The sequence below is a fragment of the Cyprinodon variegatus genome, unplaced genomic scaffold (assembly GCF_000732505.1).
Source record: "Cyprinodon variegatus isolate N-32 unplaced genomic scaffold, C_variegatus-1.0 Scaffold256, whole genome shotgun sequence".
Classification (NCBI taxonomy): Eukaryota; Metazoa; Chordata; class Actinopteri; order Cyprinodontiformes; family Cyprinodontidae; genus Cyprinodon; species Cyprinodon variegatus.
The window spans coordinates 547,654-568,006 of NW_015150709.1; the positions used below are offsets into that span (position 1 = coordinate 547,654).

General features: G+C 38.8%; 1 protein-coding gene across 1 annotated transcript in view; it reads right to left on the reverse strand.

The window, feature by feature from the left end:
• LOC107089523 (heat-stable enterotoxin receptor-like) overlaps positions 1–20,353 on the reverse strand; it is a 35,582-nt gene that overhangs the window by 5,260 nt on the left and 9,969 nt on the right. The window contains exons 3-23 of the mRNA XM_015382364.1: positions 19,726–19,793; positions 19,404–19,619; positions 16,627–16,745; positions 15,782–15,884; positions 11,872–11,986; positions 11,445–11,586; positions 10,201–10,283; positions 9,930–10,035; positions 8,030–8,032; positions 6,592–6,673; positions 5,333–5,435; positions 4,193–4,252; positions 4,014–4,085; positions 3,763–3,867; positions 3,579–3,665; positions 1,973–2,105; positions 1,762–1,899; positions 1,580–1,656; positions 1,383–1,474; positions 1,136–1,294; positions 728–920 (exon numbers count right to left, since the gene is read on the reverse strand). Coding sequence (XP_015237850.1) covers positions 728–920; positions 1,136–1,294; positions 1,383–1,474; positions 1,580–1,656; positions 1,762–1,899; positions 1,973–2,105; positions 3,579–3,665; positions 3,763–3,867; positions 4,014–4,085; positions 4,193–4,252; positions 5,333–5,435; positions 6,592–6,673; positions 8,030–8,032; positions 9,930–10,035; positions 10,201–10,283; positions 11,445–11,586; positions 11,872–11,986; positions 15,782–15,884; positions 16,627–16,745; positions 19,404–19,619; positions 19,726–19,793 — 2,256 coding nt within the window. The remainder of the gene's footprint in view (positions 1–727; positions 921–1,135; positions 1,295–1,382; positions 1,475–1,579; positions 1,657–1,761; positions 1,900–1,972; positions 2,106–3,578; positions 3,666–3,762; positions 3,868–4,013; positions 4,086–4,192; positions 4,253–5,332; positions 5,436–6,591; positions 6,674–8,029; positions 8,033–9,929; positions 10,036–10,200; positions 10,284–11,444; positions 11,587–11,871; positions 11,987–15,781; positions 15,885–16,626; positions 16,746–19,403; positions 19,620–19,725; positions 19,794–20,353) is intronic.

Genomic DNA, 20,353 nt, shown 5'->3' on the forward strand with positions numbered 1-20,353 from the left:
GCAGGACTACTCTTCAGGGCCAGAGTGTTAAGCCAGTTACGGTTAGCAAGCCTGAGCCAACCAGCCTGCCTGATTCTCTGAAAGCCTGACTTGAATCTGATCAGTTTTTTTTCCTCTCTGCCTCCTAAGAAGAACCCGACTGAAGCCTGAAGCTCTGGAAGAGCGTCTCAACTGAAAACCTGCCTGCTTGCTCTCAGTATCAAACCTGAAGATCAAACTGTCTGGATCTCCCTACCTTCCTCCAAGAAGGACTTGGAGAAGCTCTGAACTCTTCAAGCCTGAAGCTAGGTCCTGTCGCTGCCAAGCCCTCTGCCGTCTATCAGTCTCTAGATCCTCCTGGTTCCCTCCCTCTGCCGTTCAGCCTGAATCTCTGAACAGGTACAGATCTGCACATTCTCTCAGCTACAAGATCATTAGCTGCCTGGCTAACCTAACTGTCCCTCTCTGCAGAGAGCCTCGTGTGACCAGTCCCGGATCAGATTCCAGTATCTGTCAACTAACCTTGTGCTTATCTCCAATAAACTGTTAAACTTTTACTCTGACTCCTTGGTGTTCTGCATGTGGGTTAGAAACCTGAACCCCAACATGACAGTAGAAGAAAAGTTCATTTCAGTCCCATCAGAGAAAATTTCACAGGCCCAGTTAAACATTCCTGCAATCCCTCCCAAAAAACAGACATGAATATACTGTAAGCAGAATATAATTTTAATTTTAAGAATTATCTTACCTTGTAGACGTCATGGTTGTCGACGATGCTGTCAAAGCCCTTGTAGATGTCGTTGAGCATGTCCACAACCTCCATGGGTGTGCTGTACTGGCACAGGGTGGTGAAGCCCACAATGTCGCTGAAATAAATGGTCACCTCGTCGTACAGCTCTGGCTCCACCACACCGGTCTCCTTCAGGCTCTTCACCACTGGCCTTCATTCACAGGCAGGTAAAAAACATTAATATTTTTTCTACTTGTTAATAATGCTTAATGACCCAGTTCCACTTGTTTATCCTTTCCCCTAAACTCATTCATCAGAGTTTAATAGTGTTTATAATCAGTAATTTTAACCTTTGCTCAGGTTGAAATTCTGTTTACTACTTTTTATGTTCTGTAAAAGAAATTGTTCCCATCTGAACAAACCGACCCAGGAAGCAGCATGAAGTTGAGGAAGTCGGCCCGATCCCTCTCTGCTTTGTACAGGGCTGTTCTCTTCTCCACCAGGTGCTCCAGGTTTCTGGAGTAGTTCTGCAGCCTTCGGATCATGTTGTCCATGTAGCTCTCGTTGTCCTGGTTGTGAATTTTACTAAGATAGGGATCTTTTTTTTAATCAAGCCTAGTAGAAAATCCGGCACATTTCTCAGACAGTAGACACAGGGAATACCGGGGGTTACCTGATGTGTTTCCCTAAGCAGTTCTCCACTTTCTTAAAGTCTGGTCTTTTTTCCGGATCCTCATCCCAGCAGTTTTTTATCATCATGTACACCTGAGGGATGGAGATGACATGAGCTTTAAAAAAAAACAACTATCCATCAGTGAGTGAAAGCACTGTATCATGAAGGTGGTGCAAAAATGGTTAATAAAAACTAACCTCCAGTTCTTTCTCTGAAGCCACCTCAATGTCCAGATCAGGTCTGAAGTACGACGTCATCACCCTGGACAACTTCTCTGCAAGGAGACACCTTCATTCAGGACAAGCATCACTCTGAGAAAGTTCACGTCAGTATCATAACCGCTGACTACAGAAGGAAAACATTTTGGCCAGGTGTGAACCTGAACGGTTGGAGCAGGACTGGGTGTAGAAGGTGGACTTCCTCAGAACAATCTCCTGGGAGATGATGGCAAAGCTGTAGACGTCTCCTTTCTGTGAAGTACCCTGGTCCCTCAGGTGCTCTGGAGCCGTCCACAGATCTGGAACAGCACAAGTGCAGAGGAATGACAGAAAGAAGCAACCAAGATGGTCATAAGTAGGGGGACGCTTTACCTTTGCTGCTGCTGAGGAAGGCGTTACAGCCAAAGTCTGTGATCTTGACCACCATGCGATTGTCCACCACACAGTTGGTGGACTTGAGGCGCCCATGAACCTGGATGGTGCTGGCGTGAAGATAGGACATGCCCTGCAAACAGAAGTCAGGCACCTGATACCTTCTCCAGAGGAACAGGTAATGAGATTTTCACTGAATTAAAAAGACAGAGATATTATATTATATTTAATGACATCTAGTGGTAGACAGAGGAAACTGCAGCTGCTCCTTTAACTCGACTTTGAATCATTTAATTTATAATTTTGCAGCTCATGTGATTTAAATTATTCTAGCGTTGCTTCAAATGTAGGCACTGATTAATATTTAGGAGGAAATTATTTATAATAATGTTAAGTATTTAAAGCTATGTTTAAATGATGTGGACTTTTATTTTGAAGAGATCTGGGTCATTAGATTTATGTTTTCTGGATGAAATGGTTAGGAATGTTATAGAGGAACAGCTGCTGGCAGAATCCAAATAACATTAGGGTTATTGACCATACAGAGGTTTGCAACTGTATAGTAGTTTTGTCTTGGTAAGGAAATGACATACAGTTCCCTTTTTAATTATCTATTTTTATTTATTTATTTATTTTTTACAAATGAAGTGGTTCTACAAATACTTTATAGAACCGGGTGTTCAAGCTACAGCTCTTTTTTGGTTTATCATGTTAATTGATGAAAGACATCCCCACAGCATGATGCTACAACCACCATGTTTCTAATTGGGGATAAAAGCGTGCAGGGTTTACCCATAGTGCTTTGCATGTACCGGTAGGCCTTAAGAGTTATTCATGATCTCATTTTGCAGACCCTCTTCCAGATGACTGCTGTGTTGTTCCATGCAGTTTGTGGCAAACATAAAAACATTTGCTTCTGCCCTTTTTTCCTATCCTTCACACTGCAAAAAATCTAAATCTAGATAAGTCATTTTTTCTTAAAATAAGTGCATTTGTTCGTGAATTGAATGGAACAAGACAATTAACACTTCAAATATGAAAACACAATTGCATCGTCTTATTTCAAGTGCATATTATCTAATTATCTTATTTTAAGAGTAAAATTACACATTCAATTGGCAAACTATCTCATTAACCTGCTCAAATTAAGGGTGAATACACTCAATTTAAGAAATCTTTACTTATTTCTAGATCGTTTTTGCAGTGCACTAAGAACTCTGCAGCTCCTTTAAGAGTTGACAATAACCTCTTAGTCTCTTCTCCAATCAGAGGTAGATAAAATGGTCACAGTTTTCAAATTTTTGTTGCCAGAAATAAAAATTTAAGATGCAATGTTCTTTTTCTTTCCACTTTATAGTTAAGAGTTGCTTTGTCACAAAACATCCCAATAAAAAAAAGTGAGTCTAGTGCAGAACGTCACATTCATTTCTGATGCTGTTTCTAGTTTCTGTTATTGATTAAACCTCTTATATCGCCCCTTTATGACGCAAGCTTTGTCTTTCATCTGCAGGGCAGCAAGATGCATGGTCTCAGTCCCCCAGCTGAGCATAAATAATTTTCAGTATTTGTTGTGTTAGGTGTTATAATCTGTAGAGCCAAATCCCACCTTTGCAATGTCATACATGACAGAGATTTTGAACTCCCAGTCCATGAAGGTGTCTTCTGGGTATGAAATCTTGTCGTTCAGCACATACTAGAACAAAACAGTAAAACAGACATGTTTTTAAATGACAAAACTATGAGCACTCTGCCTTGAAGGCGGTGACTGGATGTGGTTGTGCCTTACATACCCTGAGCGACCCCCTCTCTCCGTACTCAAACACGCCGAACACACCCTCATCAAACCTGACCGTGCCATAAAACTTGGTCAGGTTGTAATAGTCGATGTTCAGAAGCTGCCAGGAAAAGGTAACAACGTGCTGGTGAGCTTCAACAAATATTAACAAAGCGGCCATAAAAATCTGGAAAGGCCACGGAGCACATTGAGACACAAAACCAATAAAAGAGCAAAGAACCAGGTCCTGCTGGGCCGTCGTCTCACCGCATTGAGCTCCATTGTCTGGGTTTTGTTGAAGTTTCCATCTGAGTTTTTCAGCTCCTTTAGGATCACAATCTGAGAAGAATCAGAGCAGAACTTTTACTCTCACTTATCTGCATGTGTTTAAGGAAAATAGGTTGGACCTTGAAAAACCGACACAGGAACTTTTTCCTTTCAACTACCTTTTTGTCATAGAGGGCACGGCGGATCTGGAATTTTACCTTCTTCCTTTCATCCTCTATCTAAAAAACAATGAAAACAATTATTTCCATAAGAGTCCCCCAAACTGCTCCCCTGATGGTAAAATGTAAGTTCATATTTAAAATAGCAAAGTAACACACTGAGAACTTTCATCCACACAGGAAAAAAATCAGTACATTACATTATATTTCAAGGTATACTCATTGCTTTACTCTCAAAATACATGCAAAGCAAAGCAATTTTTATATTTTATTTTTAAAAACCAATTTGAGCATCTTGGAGCTTTAAATTATAATTGCCTGTTATAATCCTCCCTCCAACCAGAGGGAGGATTATAACATTTAATTGAACAAAGCTGATTTATCTACCTTGCAAAAAGGTAAAAAGATGTATTTGAGATCTGCAGAAATTTACTACAGATCTGCAGAAAGAGTGGCATGTCTGGATAATCAAGAAACCATTCAGCTTTATCCATAGCCAGTCAGTTGTTTACAAATTACATTTTTTTTTCTCCTGCCATCAATAATCTCTTTCAGATTTGCTGATAAATTTGTGGAAAATAATTAAAATATATAATGCGTTTTTCTATCTTATTTTGCTTATGTGGAGTAATGATATTCTGTTTAAATTAATTTATATGTGAAAATGAGGGTTAACTGAGCCTGAGGGGAGGGGCTTAGTCTATTTATAGAGGCCTGTTTGAATGTAGGCGGCCATTTGTTGCATGCTGGCAACTGGAGGGAGGCTCTGGCTCAGAGGATTTAGTTACAGACACTCAAAATGTTTGGTTTGTTTTACTTCTACGTATAAATATGTGTATAGTTTGGCCTTGGAATCCATTTTGCACTGGTGGGAGCACAAGATGGGAAAATGTAGCAAATAAAGCAACGACATCTGTAACATGACTGAACCTTGGTGAACAAACAACCCCGTCACAGTTATCCTCCAACACATTATTAACCGTGAGGCCAATAAATGCAAAGACCATTGTATAGTAAATATAAAAATATACATTATGTTTTGTCTTTTTATATACAAAACTCAAATTAATAGAAAAGAAATACTGATTCAGAATTGAACTAGTTTTTGTATTTTAAATCTTTTGCAGCTCCTTTGTTCACCTTTAATGAAATGATGTTGTGTTGGCTGTCCTCTAGCAGAGAGATGAGGTCAGAGTTAATGTGGCACCAACGCTTCCTGAGGAGCCGATCTTTCCTGTTCTGTCTAAAAAAAAAACAAACAGAACCAAGAAGGTGAAAATCTGCCCTATAGGAATGCTATCCATTTGTTTACAAAATAATTAGCTAGTACTTTATTTTGATCATGTTATAAATCATTACATAAATGGATTATTATCAATAAATGAATCAACAATGATCAGACTGAGATACTTAACTTCACGAGGTGAGTCTAAAAATGCGGTTGTGACAGTCAGCCGTCTTAACCATAATAAATTAGGGCTTTATCTTCAGAGATTCAGAATAAGAGGAGCTAATGGCCCTTGAAAATCTTTTAGTATGTGCAATAAGTACACGCAATGTGGGTGATCTACAAATATAGCTGGGCAATTATTAAAGGTGTAGTGGAGGATTTTTCAGCATTTTTTTAAATGTTAAAAGTCTTTTAATGGGCCAGTCTTTTAATGTTAAAAGGAGAATTCTCTGCACAGAGCATTCCGGGATATATCCGCCTCTTCTCAGGCCTTTCTTTTCTTCTCATGCACTTCACAGACACCTTTTATCTTACGACAATCAGCCATTTTCAAAGAACTGCGATGAGAAAGGCGAGCTTCAATGACCGTCTGAAACCGTAGCTCACCACACATATATGCCTGAAAGTGCGAATGTGCAGAAAAAGATAGCTAACTGTGGACGAGCACATAGGACGGTTATTTATTCTCCAGGTGTACAGTTTTATATTGTTAAAACACTTTACAGTATTTTATTGTTTATATTTTAACTTCCCTGTTATGTTATACTTATACATTTTTCTAAGGTCCACATTTGTGTGACCATTTTCAATAATCTTTCTGCTGCTTTCTTATACATTTTTCTAAGGTCCACATTTGTGTGACCATTTTCAATAATCTTTCTGCTGCTGTAAATTTGCCGATTGTGGGCTTGGTCTCGCAATGAATCCTGGGTAAACCAAGGATACATCGGACCCGTCCTTCAAATCGGGCTAAAAGAAGGACGCATTTTAAGGCCGCATAACGAGGAGTCTTGGAATCCGACCAGACCTCGGTGCCACGCTATGATGTAATCGTCCTTCGAATCTGGCCTCCTGAGGACGCAGCCCATAAATTCGACCAGGGCCCATGTCTGTGTGTTTAGACACGCAAAACCTCTGAAGATCTGCCCCTAACTGCGCAATCACTCACCTGTAAAAAATCAATGCTATGGTGGCCACAACCACCACTGTGACAGTCAGCACGCCCACAAGGATGTCAGAAATAGCAACACCTGTCACTGCCAAGAGAGGAAACAAGCAATCAGTTCAGAGTTTCAACCTGTGGCAGAGATAGCAGAGACAAACCTCTGGAGAAATGAAGAATGTGAGGGGTCACCTGAATATTTCCTATGTCATTAAACTACTTCTAAAATAGTGCAGAAAATCCTTGGAAACCCTGGTGTAAACTAAACCGTCATTAGAAATGATCTATCAGATCAGTAACTTTACATAGGTCTCTCTGACTGATCTCTGCCTTAAATTCTGCCAGTATTGATGCACAGGCATGTTTGATGTTAAATTTGGAACCCTGTATGAGCTAAGCTAACGTTAGCTCTGCAGTTTATACTGAGGAGTTATTTATAGTTCAAAACGTGCTTATTAGAAATAAGTTTGCAGCTACTTTTAAATATTTTTTATGTGTAGCTTTTTATTTAAGTTCATGACAGAGACGGCTGTTGGATATGAAGTCATATGAAGTTTACAAAAAAATTGCAAAAAAGTGATAAAAGTTGACATGAGTGCACAGAAACAGATTCACATTCAATTAGGAATGGCCAGAAGCACTTTTAAGAACAGCTTCACTTCTGCACTTTTCTACAGGGCACCTGTCACATTCACACTTTTTTTTTCTGGTAGCTAGCCTAGGCTAATGCTAGCTTAGCAATGCTATGGCTTCTCTCTCGATAGACGTTTCTCAATATGCGTTCTTGAGCGTTCTCGTGTGCTCGTGTACTCGTGACACGTCATCAGCCTCAGCCCGAGTACCGTTCCAATTCTCAAGAACGCCAGATCGAGAACGCACCAAATCCCCGGATGTTGTTCTCACCCCGCCCTCTTTATCGAGCATGCATCAGAGCAGACTTGTGCGTTCTTCATACTGACCGTTTCCCCAGAATGCCCCGCGGCCGCAGCTTGATTCGAGACAGCGCTCACAGTGTTAAGTTAAACATTCCCTTTTCTGCTGCTGTTGTTCTTCAAAAGTACGTTTTGAAATCGTTTGAGGCGATAACATTATACATTGAAGCCTCCCTGTGTGGCCTGTTTACAGAGTTAGTGCGAAATTTTAAAAAAAAGTCCGACGTTGAGCGGACCAGAGTGACCAGCAGACCTCCGAGGGTAACCGCAGCCAGGGCTAAATTTACCCCGTCTATAGTGCACTTCTCTCGGTCTAGTTATGTGTGAACTACCGCTCGTTCTGATGGCGGTTTTTTGCGGTTCAGTAATTTTTTTAAATGTTTTTTAAGCTTTAGAAATATTGTTTTCAAAATGTTTTGTGTAGGGAATAAATAGTTTTGACTGTTAAAGAAATGCTAAACAACGTTGCATGTGATGACGTCACGAGTACGCTTCTGTTCCAATACACATACGTGCTTGCGTGCTCGCGTCCTTGTCAAGTCCGATCTTCCTGCGTTCTCGCCAAGAACGGACTTCACGAGAACGCGAGTACGTACTAGTGTTCTCGTGAATTGAGAAACGCCCTCTGTCTCCCCAGACTCTTTTCCAACTCTTTCTATACTGCCCTCTCGCCCTCTCTTTGTCAGATGTTCAGTTATTCCCCTGTCTAATTTAGCTAAAATGGTATTCGTAATATGTGTATTTCTGTAGCTTTGGAGGTGTCAAAGACCTAGGCTGTTTCTCAATTCACTAGAACGCTAGTCCATACTCGTGTTCTCATCAAGTCCGGTCTTGGCAAGAGCACAGGAAAGTATGGACTTGGTGAGAACGCGAGCACGCAGCATAGATATGGGTCAACTGGAACAGAAGCGTACTCGTGACATCACCACACGCTCGGCTCTTCTAGAGCTGCATTTCACCTCCTGTTATTTATAGTCTCTCGATAATAATAAATTATTACTTTTTTCATTTAGTGGGGGAATAATGATGGACACAGTCAGATGAACACAAATAAAATGTGAATTTTGCCAAATAAAACAAAAAAATCTCGATCAGAGCCAGCGGTCCTTCACACACGGCTATGCCAAGAGAGGGCTGCTACAAACGGCTGCGGTTAGCCCTGGCTGCCGTTACCCTCGGAGCTCCGCTGGTTTGCTGCGGTCCTCTCAACTTCGGAAATCTTTTTTTAAATTACGCATTAGATCGGTAAATGGGCCATATAGTGACGCTTTCAAGTGTAATATTCTCGCCTCAAATTATCTTAAAACGTACTTATATTGAACAACAGCAACAGAAAACAGAACTTTTAACTTTTAATGGAGCGCTTCATTGAAAGCTGCTCCTGCCGCGGTGCATGCTGGGACAGCTGTCAATCTCAAGAACAAAACAAGTCTACTCTGATGCATACTGGATAAAGAGGGCACAGCGAGAACAACATCCAGGGATTTGGTGCGTTCTCGGTCTTGCGTTCTCGGCAATTGGAACAGTGCTTGGGCTGAGGCTGATGACGTATCACGAGTACACAAGAACGCTCAAGAATGCATATTGAGAAACGGCCCTGGAGTAAGAGTCCCGGCTTTGGATTCCCGGATGTTTAACATCCAGGAATTAGACCAGGCCCACTAGTTAATAACCCAGAGCAATCGAAGACCAGGGACACGGCCACATACTGGTCCTCCGACAGTTCCTCAGCAGCCAGGCGACTGGGTGACGGTAGTCATAAAGCGCAGCCTGGATCTCTGCCAACTGGTCACCACCAACACATCTACATTTCTAACCCATTTTCCCCGCTTACGGAGAAGCCCACTCTGGTAATTAGTAGCTCCATAGTCAGAAAAGTGCCATTGGAGACATCAGGGATGATATTCAAATCTTTAACGGGGGCCAGAACGGACAACGTCAAATCCTACACTGAAAAAACAATGCAACCACATTTGGCATTTACTTAATCATATTTAGCTACTTTAAGACGATTGTTTTGTGTCCTACCCTGCTAACAGGTAAAAGTTATGTTAGAGTAACTAAATATGATTAAGTAGATTATTATTCACGCTGATCGGAGGTCACTATAACTAATATTGCTTCAGTGTGTAAGTTTTCCAAAATAATGTTGGACTCTGTCGTTCTTATAAGTGAGATTATTTTGAGCTTTTGATAAAATGTTATCAACTGGAAAATTTATTTACTGAATTCAAAATCATGTGACGATTAAATCTCCTTTTCTGGAAGCTTTCCCGCTTCCTTTAGAGATTGCGAATGTTTGCGAAAATCCTCCTCTTATCATTTTAATGCCACATAATAGCATCTCCGGTTGTTACTTCATTGATAGTGACACAAAACAGGTGTGTGTGCTGATGAGTAGTTAATGATTACAGTTTGGTTTGTACTGTGGAAGCTTCTTCCCCCAGACGAAGGCTGGATTCTTGTCCACCACTTTTGTTTTGTTGAACTCAGTGTCGAAGGTGAATAAGAGCTTGTACTGCGGATGAGATAAGATCAGATAAACAATAAACACATAGAGTTTACAGGTCTGCAGAAATGTAATATTAGTTTGAGCTTTTAGTGCAGCTTGAATCAATTTTCTTTGTTTTTAGGCTAGATTAGCAGTGGAACAAATAACTATATAAAAAAAAAATAACATCACCTCATTGCTGGTTGTTGTGTAAAGGATTGAAAAGTTTGTATCTCTGTCTCCTTTTATGTCCAGCTTGTAATTTCCTGCAAGTCCTAAGCAGGAACAGAAAACACACGAGGTTGAGGTGAGGAACGCACAGTTTCTCCTTCACAGCTGACAATTACAGCTGCTGGGCCACTCACATCCTCCAACAACTCATCTCACCATAGCAGAAATTAATTTAGCAGAAATTTATTTAGTTCAGTTCAAGAAAATCTTTATTAATCCCAAAGGGGAATTAAATATTTAAAACAATAAGTCTAATAAATAGTACATGTAGTAATGATCGCTAAATAAATGGAATATTCCATCTGCCCAGCAGAAAAAAACAATAGAAGATTGGTAGATTAGAATAGAACAGAATAGATTAGAATAGAATAGAATAAACTAGCATAGAAATCCCCTTCATTGTCTCACAGCTTGGAAATCATGGGGTTTCTATGACAAATGACAGAATACAGGTACAATAAAATATTAATAATATGAGAGAGAACAAAATGAAATGACATTTTTAAGTAAAAAAATGGAAGAAATGTAGAAAATGACATTCAGAGCAAATGCAGAAACATACTATTCAAAATATTCATTAGCATCTGTGCAAGGTATTGATGTAGAAAAAAAACATGGACCGTACTAGAAACTGCTCAGATAATGGAATGTATACGGAGAAAAATGCTCTTGGTCAGATAAAATAACTGCAAATGACAGTATGGTTGAAAACACTCATTTGGCATGTTAGAAGCATCAAATATTATAAAATCTAACAGCAGCTTGAAGGAGGGATTCAATTGTGCACCCAGAGTGCATCAGAACCCCAGTCGGCCTCGGCAGATTGCCGCTCACACTGAGTCTGGTTCTGCTGGAGGTTTATTCCTGTTAAAAGGGAGTTCTTCCTCTCCACTGTCGCTACAAGCATGTTTAGTGTGAGGGTTTGCCTTCAAGTCAATGAGTCGATGCAATCAATTGGTTTTCCTTAGATAGAAAACTTTGAATCAATTTGACTACATGATCTGGTTGAACTGTAAAGTGCCTTGGGATGACCTGTGTTGTGAAATGGCGCTATATAAATATGTGAATTGAATTGAATTGAATCAGTCTTTCACTTAATTAACCTAAAACTACCACATAAAACATCTACAAACATGCAATTTCAGTAAAAAAAAAAAAATAATAATAATTTTGACAAAAAAAAGACATTTAGGCTTCATCTTTACCCTTAAACGAGGTGTTTCTGAAGTAATTCACATTCACATAGTCCATTCCGTGTAGATCAGACTGATTTTTGGCGAAGATCTCTCTCATTACTTGTCCTATATACAGCACTGAGTCATGGTACGCTGCCATGTAGTCATTCATCTGCAGAGAGAGAGCGTCACATCACTGGAGGCACAAACTGGTAGAAGTATTGCTCAGAAAGGTCAGTTAATGTTTCTGTTGATGTTTAAGTTGTCTTTTATTGAAAGATCAGAGTCAAACACAACAAATGAAAATCAATCGAAACAGTAGCTTCTGGAGTTATTTTACAAACTGTGAAAGAAAAACTAGTTCAACTACTTCCGCTCTTTATGCACCATTAAAATTACTTTATTATTTTTTTAAATCTGACTCTTATGAACTGACTAAAGTTGTGTGTTTCCTTACTGTTTTGTTGCCTCTAAAGTCTGAGTTGATGACGTACTCCCGGGTGTTGGGCATGGTCAGCACCAACACGTTCTTCATCTCAGGTAGCGATGACGGGTTGGTGTAGTATACATCACTGCACAAAGGAAGAAAAACAGATGGTATACTCAACCAATAAAGATGATGTACTGGTCTAGATATGTGTTAACCATTTATCTACTCATTAACAACAACAGATACAAACTTTTAAATTTACCTAACATATGTTGCCACAGGGTGATATCTGAACTGTTTTTAGTGTTTTCATTATTATTGAGGGTCTGTAATCCAAAGTAAAGCTTTTACAGAACACTATTCAATCATATTAATTCATTGATCAATTCACAAATGTATCAATCAATTAGTATCAAAAATTAAGGGAAAAAAAAACCTGCACCATACTTATTTTGCACAGCAATGAACCTTAATGCCATTTTGCACCATTACTTTTTAAACAGGTTTTCCTTTTTCTCCTATACTTTTTACATGAGGATCACTGCTGCACTTCATATAAATGGTAATGTTCATTTTACTGTTGTGAGCTGTAAATAACCTAATTTAGTTTTGTATACACGCTGTGTATACAAAATTACAATAAAGTTTGTTAAGTCTATGAATAAATTAACTTTTTAATTTAAAATTAGTATAACAGGAAAGTCCTTCAAATTCATCGACATTACCGATACTATGAAGTATATGATGAAGTAAATGCATAAAAACTGGCTATTTTACTGAATTAAACAAGAAACTAAAACTTTTCTGGAAAGAGTATATTGACAGATGAAAAACTTTATTTTTTAATTAAATGCAAAATATTTGTGTATCTTTTTTAATTACAATTTTGGTATAATATCTGCTCTAAGTGGACCACTCCTTAAGCTGGAGACTGTTTTAGAGTCTCTTTAATCCAGTTAACAATTAATCGATTACTATATAGATTTATATTTATTTATATCGTTTAATCCGACATTAATAAACCGTCTGATGGTCTGTGTGATTGACGGTGGGTGTGTTTGTTTGGGAGTTCTTGTTTGTTTGTGTCAGAGGAAGGGTGTGTGTGTGTGAGGCAAGGGGATGGGAATGTTCACCAAGAGGGCAATTTCCTTCACAGCTTGCCAAAGATTTAATACAGATTCTTAATGGAAGTGAGACAAACAATGCATTCACTGGGTCACTGCCATCAGCACATGACTTTAGAGTCCGGCCTGAATGCATGGCTGGACCTGCAGCAGAGTTGATGTTGATCTTGCTGCAGCTGCAGGGAGGCTGATAACTAACTTTTTACTGCTTGGAGAGTCAAAACATGCTGCTAAACACAGCGCCTATAATTCACGATGATCCAAATTTTAAGTGGGTTGTCGTGGTGATCCTCTGTGCTCTGCTTGTACCTGTGCTTTGCCTGCCTGATGCCTTTTTCAGGGCTGCCAACTTTTCACCAAACACTTGGGGGGAGATTTTGAAATAGTTTGGACAGGAAATCCTGTCAGGGTTAGATGAGGATAGGTGCAGATATAGGTTGTAGGTTTTCAGAGGATTTAACTGAAAAAAGTGGCGAAGTGGGGAATTTTTATAGCACAGTAAAGGTTACTGAAGAACAATAAGTGGTCTGTAGTTATGTCTGACATTTTTCTCACAATATACATTATTTTCTACATTCTGGTGATTTTTAGAGAATTGAAGTAAAGCAGAATGAGCCCTACTAAAATACTTGCATCTTAAATATACTTTAAACTAAGAATTTCACAGCTTTGCTCATTAATTATTCTTTCTTTTTAAGTTCAAGTAAATTTAACAAGGGGGAACTAATAAGCTATTACTGGATTACTGGCACTGATACAGGAACCAGTGCAATCGAATTTGGAAATAGGCAAAGGTTATTAGTTACAATTAACCTTACAATTGACAAAACGGCTAAACAATTCAGACCTTCTAGGAGGCTGTAGAATTTTATAAAAACTCACCATGACAGGAGGCAGCACTTCTCTGGATGTTTCACTTGAAAAGTGTGATGGAAATTAAGTTTTTAAACAAATTCAATGGACCAAAATAAAGATAAATGAATAAGATCAGTAATAATAAAAGAAGAACATTCCTGTGGTTTCTCCTCTATGAATCCAGGATAACTGAGCTGTTCTGCACATCCTCTCTAAATGTGGTTGGTCTTTTCTTGGGTGGCTGATCTTTTGAAAAATAAAATGCAATGGTTCTTTTTCTTTTTGTGGAGCTCCTATGGGTTTGAGAGGCAAACCTGAAAGCTTTAAGAATTAAAATATTTGAGTTGGTTTAATTATTCCTAAATGCCAACGGGAGATCATTTAACTAGACTGAGCAATAATTATTTAACTTGTGAGCAAAACATGGTCCTTATGTGTTAGCACTAAGGTTGTATTAAAAACGCAGACTGGATTTTGATGAGCATGGTATTTTTATACATAAATAAGTGGAACAGAGTTGAGTTTTAATTTCTGTCATTTTTTAGTGTGAGAAATATGGAATATGGAGTGAGAGCATGTGAAGACAGTGAGATGGGTGAGTCTCACTCCCAATGGGTGAGAGTTGACAGCCCTGCTTTTTTCTATTCTCTCTGGGCTCTGGTACACTGACTGTATGTCTTCTTATCTACGTGCTACGTCCAGGGCTTTTAGCAAGCTTTTTGCTTCTGGTTAGGAAAAACCCAGATTGATCTTGATTGGTATGACAGCATCAGTGCAGAGGTGAATATAGAATATTAAAGATGATGTCTAATCTTCCAGATTAAGATCCTCTTACAACACCAATCTGTCTGTGTGCTAAATCCAGAATTGGATGGTTCTTATGATGGGTTTTGTTTTGCAGATCAGAGGTTTGTAGGCAGGACTCTGGTTCACAGAGGAGCAATCTGACATTCTAGATGCTGCCGCCTTGTATGCTGCTGGAATGCTAGCTAAGAGGCTCTGTGAACAGCTGTAGTTTGGGTAGGATAAAATCTATTTCTGGGAGTTCCTAAATTCCATGCTACTTTTCCAGATCCAGCAGTTAAGCATTTCTGTACTGTATTAATGCTTCAAAGGATGAAAATACAAATAAAAGCCAAAAGAGGAACAAAAAGAGCATTGAGCAGAGAGTCGTGAGTCACTGAAGGCAATAAAAAACACACAAATTTACTATTTATTAGATATCAGTGATCTTCTCAGCTAGTGAAGGTTGTAGGCATCAACCTAGCGGTCCAATAAAGACTCTTTAAATAACAGAAATCAGAATACATGAAAGGTTACCCATTACTAAAGACACGGGGCCTGATGGTGCATTGTGCTTGCAGTGATGCAGAACATAACTGAGGGTAAGGTTCTCTTTTTGAACTTACTAGTCTGCAGTGCTGTGCTCTGTGGCAACTCTCTGTAGGGATGTTTGGGTCTTAATTAAGGCCATGCTAAGATGATCGGCCATCTTTCTTTTATTATAAAGCTCTATATTTTAATAACATTGGGGTCTAGTCTTCCTTTAACGTTTTTTTTCCTTTTCCTTTAACCTTTACCTTGCATTAGATCTGCATGTCAAGGCTGTCCTGAAGGCACCATTAGAGAGGGAAAAGTTTTTCAAACAAGGTAACACTTTGGACCATAAAGCACTGATGGGAGATAGCGTGATATTTTATTGCACACAGAATTGATTTAGGACTCTTTATTGGTAAAGGCCTTTTCTAAAGTGATTCTGATTGGTGTTAAGAAATCTAGATTAGGACTTCCTAGTATCAGCTTTTCTGTTTATTTTTTATGTTTTATTATGTTTGCACTTTACTAGGTGATCTAAAATGCTCTAGCTTATTTTACTGGTAAGCAGTGTTATAAATACAGAAGAAATGAATGGATAAGACAAAAAAAATGAAAATTGAAGATCTAAAAAGAGTACTGACTTGTAGAGATCAATGAGCATAAAGAGGAAATCACTGCTGTCTGCTGCTTTGGAGCCATTTTTCAACTCTAGTAAGTCCTGCACTGAGCCACACATGATGATCACTGCAAACAAAGAAAATGTTTCTGTTAAAATGTAACTGTAAAATAAAAACGGAGGGTGGAGACATACCTAAATAAAGCCTGACCCTGATTTTCCTTCAAAATTGAAAATTAACCTTAAACCAAACCTCTTAAAACAGAGAGAATCTTACGTTATTTGTGCCCGGTGTAAAATAAAAAACAAACAACAAAAACTCTATTTCTTGTGTTAATAAAACTTATATTATGATTTTAACCTTCTAAAAACTTATTTAGAAGGTTAAAATCACCTTGACTTAACCCATTAAATTTACAGAGATTGAAAATTTTCACATAAATTGCACATACACAGAGATTGATGATTCTTTTACTGGTGTATATTAAAATATGCATGTAGGAATGATGCAATTCTGGTTTCAAATTTACCTACAATACTACAATTTTGGTACACTCTATCATGAGAAATAATTCAGTACAATCCATAAACCTGTTGATTGTGCATCGACAGGTTATTGGCAGCACTAAGACCTCTAGCAGGCTAATGTGATTTCTTAATAGCTTAATAGGGGCTAACAGATAATTGCTACAGCGATACATTGAGTCTGGAACTAAGCGCAGAAATAGTAAATACTTTAAGTGTTTCTTTTCTTTTGCTTAGTACTTTTTTGTTCATATTGATAAATGTTGTCCAATTATGCCTTGGTTGACCATCAGCTCTCCGTCTGAGGGTAAGAGTTTCACCTTCATGACCCAGAAATCGACTTACAATTGCTCGTCCTGTTCTCCTGTGTCTTGAGTATTTCTTTCACTTCGTCAGGTTTGCGTAGCATCGTTCTTGAAACCTCTGCTGAGAACTTGCCATCGGCTTCCAGTGCGTTGATATACCTAAAGAAGCAGATGACAATAAAAAAAGGCATAATGGTGGTTTCTTGTTGAATCTGAGCAGGACCACCCCTCGGTCACACCTCTCACCACCCAGCTTTTTAACTTTTTAACAACCTTACTTTGTGTTCTTCTTTTGACACCTTCCTCCCTTCACTTCATCCATCCTCTGTTCCTCTTTTATCTCATAGCCCTCTTCTTGTTCGACTTCTTTGCTGCAAGCATTATTCCTTCCCTTCTCATTTTTGTTTTATACTGTATCCATGAGGTTCTTTTGCCTCGTGAGACCATCCTGATCTCGCGGGCTTTCAAGGTTTCACTCGCAGATCAGTCTGGAGACTCTCCGTTAAAGAAAATTTGGAGCCGTTCACCAAAAGAACGTCCAATCAGCGTTGGCTTTGAGGCGGGTTGAGGTGTGACGCAACGAGAAGCGCGACAGTTCAGTCTAAAGAACATGGCGGCTTCAGCCAATGAACTAGTGTTAGCGTGGCTATCGAGCAAGTTTTATCGGAATTACAGAGTATTTCTTTACTGAAAGAAGAGCTAAACACTGCTCTGGAGGCTTTTCTCAGAGGAAAAGATGTTTTTGCTCTTCTCCCGACTGGTTTTGGCAAGAGTAGCCTGGCCTGTGGTTGTGTTTTCGTCGTCGCTCTGTTAGTACGTTATATGCTCCGTTGATCTGATTGGTTTATTTGGCCCGTCTATCACCAACATAGGCCAATCAGCTAACCAGTATTTTCGCCCCTTCCCAAAATTACTTCAACGGAAGGTTTCCAGATGGATATGCGGAGCAAATCCGTCTGGCGGGGTCAGGTTAGAGGTTCTTAGCTGGCTCTGGAAAAGTGAGATCTATGAAACCATACCACCACTCAGGGGCTCCTCTTCTTGTATATATTGTAATACAATATACATGATACGTCCTGTCTTAAACATCTTCAGACCTGCGGATTCAGTCAAGCTTCTAATTGACGTGACATGGTCCACAGAGATGGGAAGTAACGAAGTACAAATACTTCGTTACTGTACTCAAGTAGATTTTTCTGATATTTTTACTTTACTTTACTACTTATTTTTATGGCGACTTTTTACTTCTATTCCTTACATTTTTACACAAATATCTGTACTTTCTACTCCTTACATTTAATGGAGTTACCGTTATTATTTTTCACGTCATCAATACCAAATTCAATCTAATTGGATGGGAATCTACGTTGCATTGACGCACCACTACAAGATGAATCCACAGATTCAGCGGTATTCATTCGCGGCAAATCATTGCAGCTTGGTGGCGGTGGCGTTAGCATAGTAGTATGGACGACAAGATGATTGAAAATGAACACAACGGAGATCTAGTCCTATTGGCAGACATCCATTTAAAATGTAGCCAACGGCATGAAAAAAGTGGTTTCTACTTTTACTTTTATACTTTAAGTAAATTTACAAGCCTGTACTTTGTTACTTTTACTTGAGTAAAGAAGTTTAATCAGTACTTCCACTTTTACCAGAGTATTTTTTAACACAAGTATCTGTACTTTTACTCAAGTACGGAAAGTGAGTACTTTTGCCATCTCTGATAGTCCATGCTAGTTAAAGTATTGCAGAACTGTCTTTGGTAAAGCAGTGGATGCAATGGGACTAATCAGAATTTGTAATGGGTTTTCCAATAGCCTTACTACTTGTGGTCCAATTTTTTTTTTTTTTTTTTTTTGGTATAAAAAGAGTATTTAAAAATAAATAAATCACTTAAAGCTAATGATATTTTTAATATGATATATTCAAATCATGACCTTTGCAATGCACTGGTGCGGCCTAGAGCAAAGAGAGAAGAGGCTCCTTGATCTGAGACCATAACTATCAAAAATGGTGAGTCTTCCTGCAGGCCAAGTGTCACTAAAAGGTGTTAATAACCGCTGCCACATGATAAAATTATGGAAAAATTAGGATGCAGGTTTTGATTTTTTTGGGCTCTAAGGCCTTAATGAGCTCTAGTATATCAGACTTACTTTGCACTGTTAGGCGGGTTCTAGGAAGGAAGTTTTTGCAACCATAGATAACCTACAATGATTATCAGACAGTTTCTGATATGTAGAATGAAGGTGTCAGCGTGAGAGCTCCAACAACCTACTGTATGTCTACTGATCAGCCAACAGGAAAGCAACTGCTGCTGAAGATGCGCCACATCAGGATCAAATAGAGAAGATAAATGTAAGCCAATCTTATTCCAGTATTTTTTTTGATTTACAGAGGAGAAGCATGTGAACAAACCGGCAGCCAGAACATAACATATATATTCAGAAATCATAGCAGGAACCATGGAAACTGCGAATAAACAGGTAGCATGATAGAGTAGGGACTCTGGTCCTGTCATGCTGCACTGTTGGTGTGAATTACCTTATTGACAAGAATGGTTTAGGGACAGAAATAGAGTCCTTGTTGAAGGGTTAGGTAATAAAGTGCTTTACAAGGTCAAAAGTTTAGACCTGAAAGCTACTATCTTACAACCTTTAGATGTATCTCTTCTTCAACACATCTTATTACTTCATTATCATGCTTCTGCAGAACCAAATAAGTGGCTCATGGTGAATTAACTCAACAATTTGATTCATCAATCTACTAAATTGTAAGTTATACCTCTGAGTTCATTCTTAATGTGTCACTGACCAAAAGCAGTCCTCAGTGTTGTTGGCCTTTTTGTAGACATAGGCTGTCTTCCACTCGGGTTTGATGCTATTGTTTTCCAGCCAGAATTTGATGAAAAAGTCTGAGATCTTCCGCGCTGGAGGCAGAACCCGCTGCAGGTTGAGGGTAGAGTCACAGGAGCGACCAAAGCTTCCCGCCGAGATGATGGGTGTGCTCAGGTTAAAGCCTTTTTCTGCACTGACAAGACAGAGGGTAGAAAAATGGGCATTAAACCTCCTGGTGTGAAATTTTAACATCTCAAGAAACCAAACGTGAATTGGCCCTTGTGAAGAATGTCACTTACTCAACTAAGGGGAATGTTGCAAAGGTGCAGGTAGGTCCGAGCACAGCGCAGCCAAGTTTACCTGTAATCTGGAGAAAAGAACAAAAGTTAAGGAGACCAGATTTCTGCAATCCAATATAGAGACATTTCCAGCTCATAGATGAAAATACATACATATCATGAAAATTAAAATAGGAAACTGGGACAGTGATGCTTTCATCCATTTTTACATATTTATTAATATATAAACAACAAAAATCAAGTGTAAAATACCAGCAAAACAACTTATAACTCTACATAAAATAACTAACTATCTGATGATATAAACCAAACGTCACCGATCAGTTGTAAAATCTTAAGTTTAACCCTTGTTGATCCTTGGAGAACCACCAAACCAGATTATTGCCTTACAAGGAGTTTTCAATCATTCTGTTTAGTTTCATCTGAGTCTATTTACTAATGCCAGAAGCAGCCAATGGTCTGTCTTACTTTTTATTGATTAGCTTGCTTTATGTTTCATTTCCGGTCCTCAACTTTAGTAAAACAAAACACATCCAAGCCCTTTTTTTTATTAACCTGGGCGTGAACCAAACATCACAATGATCAGCCCAATTCAAATCAACTGAAAAGATCTTCCTGTTAAAGGGGA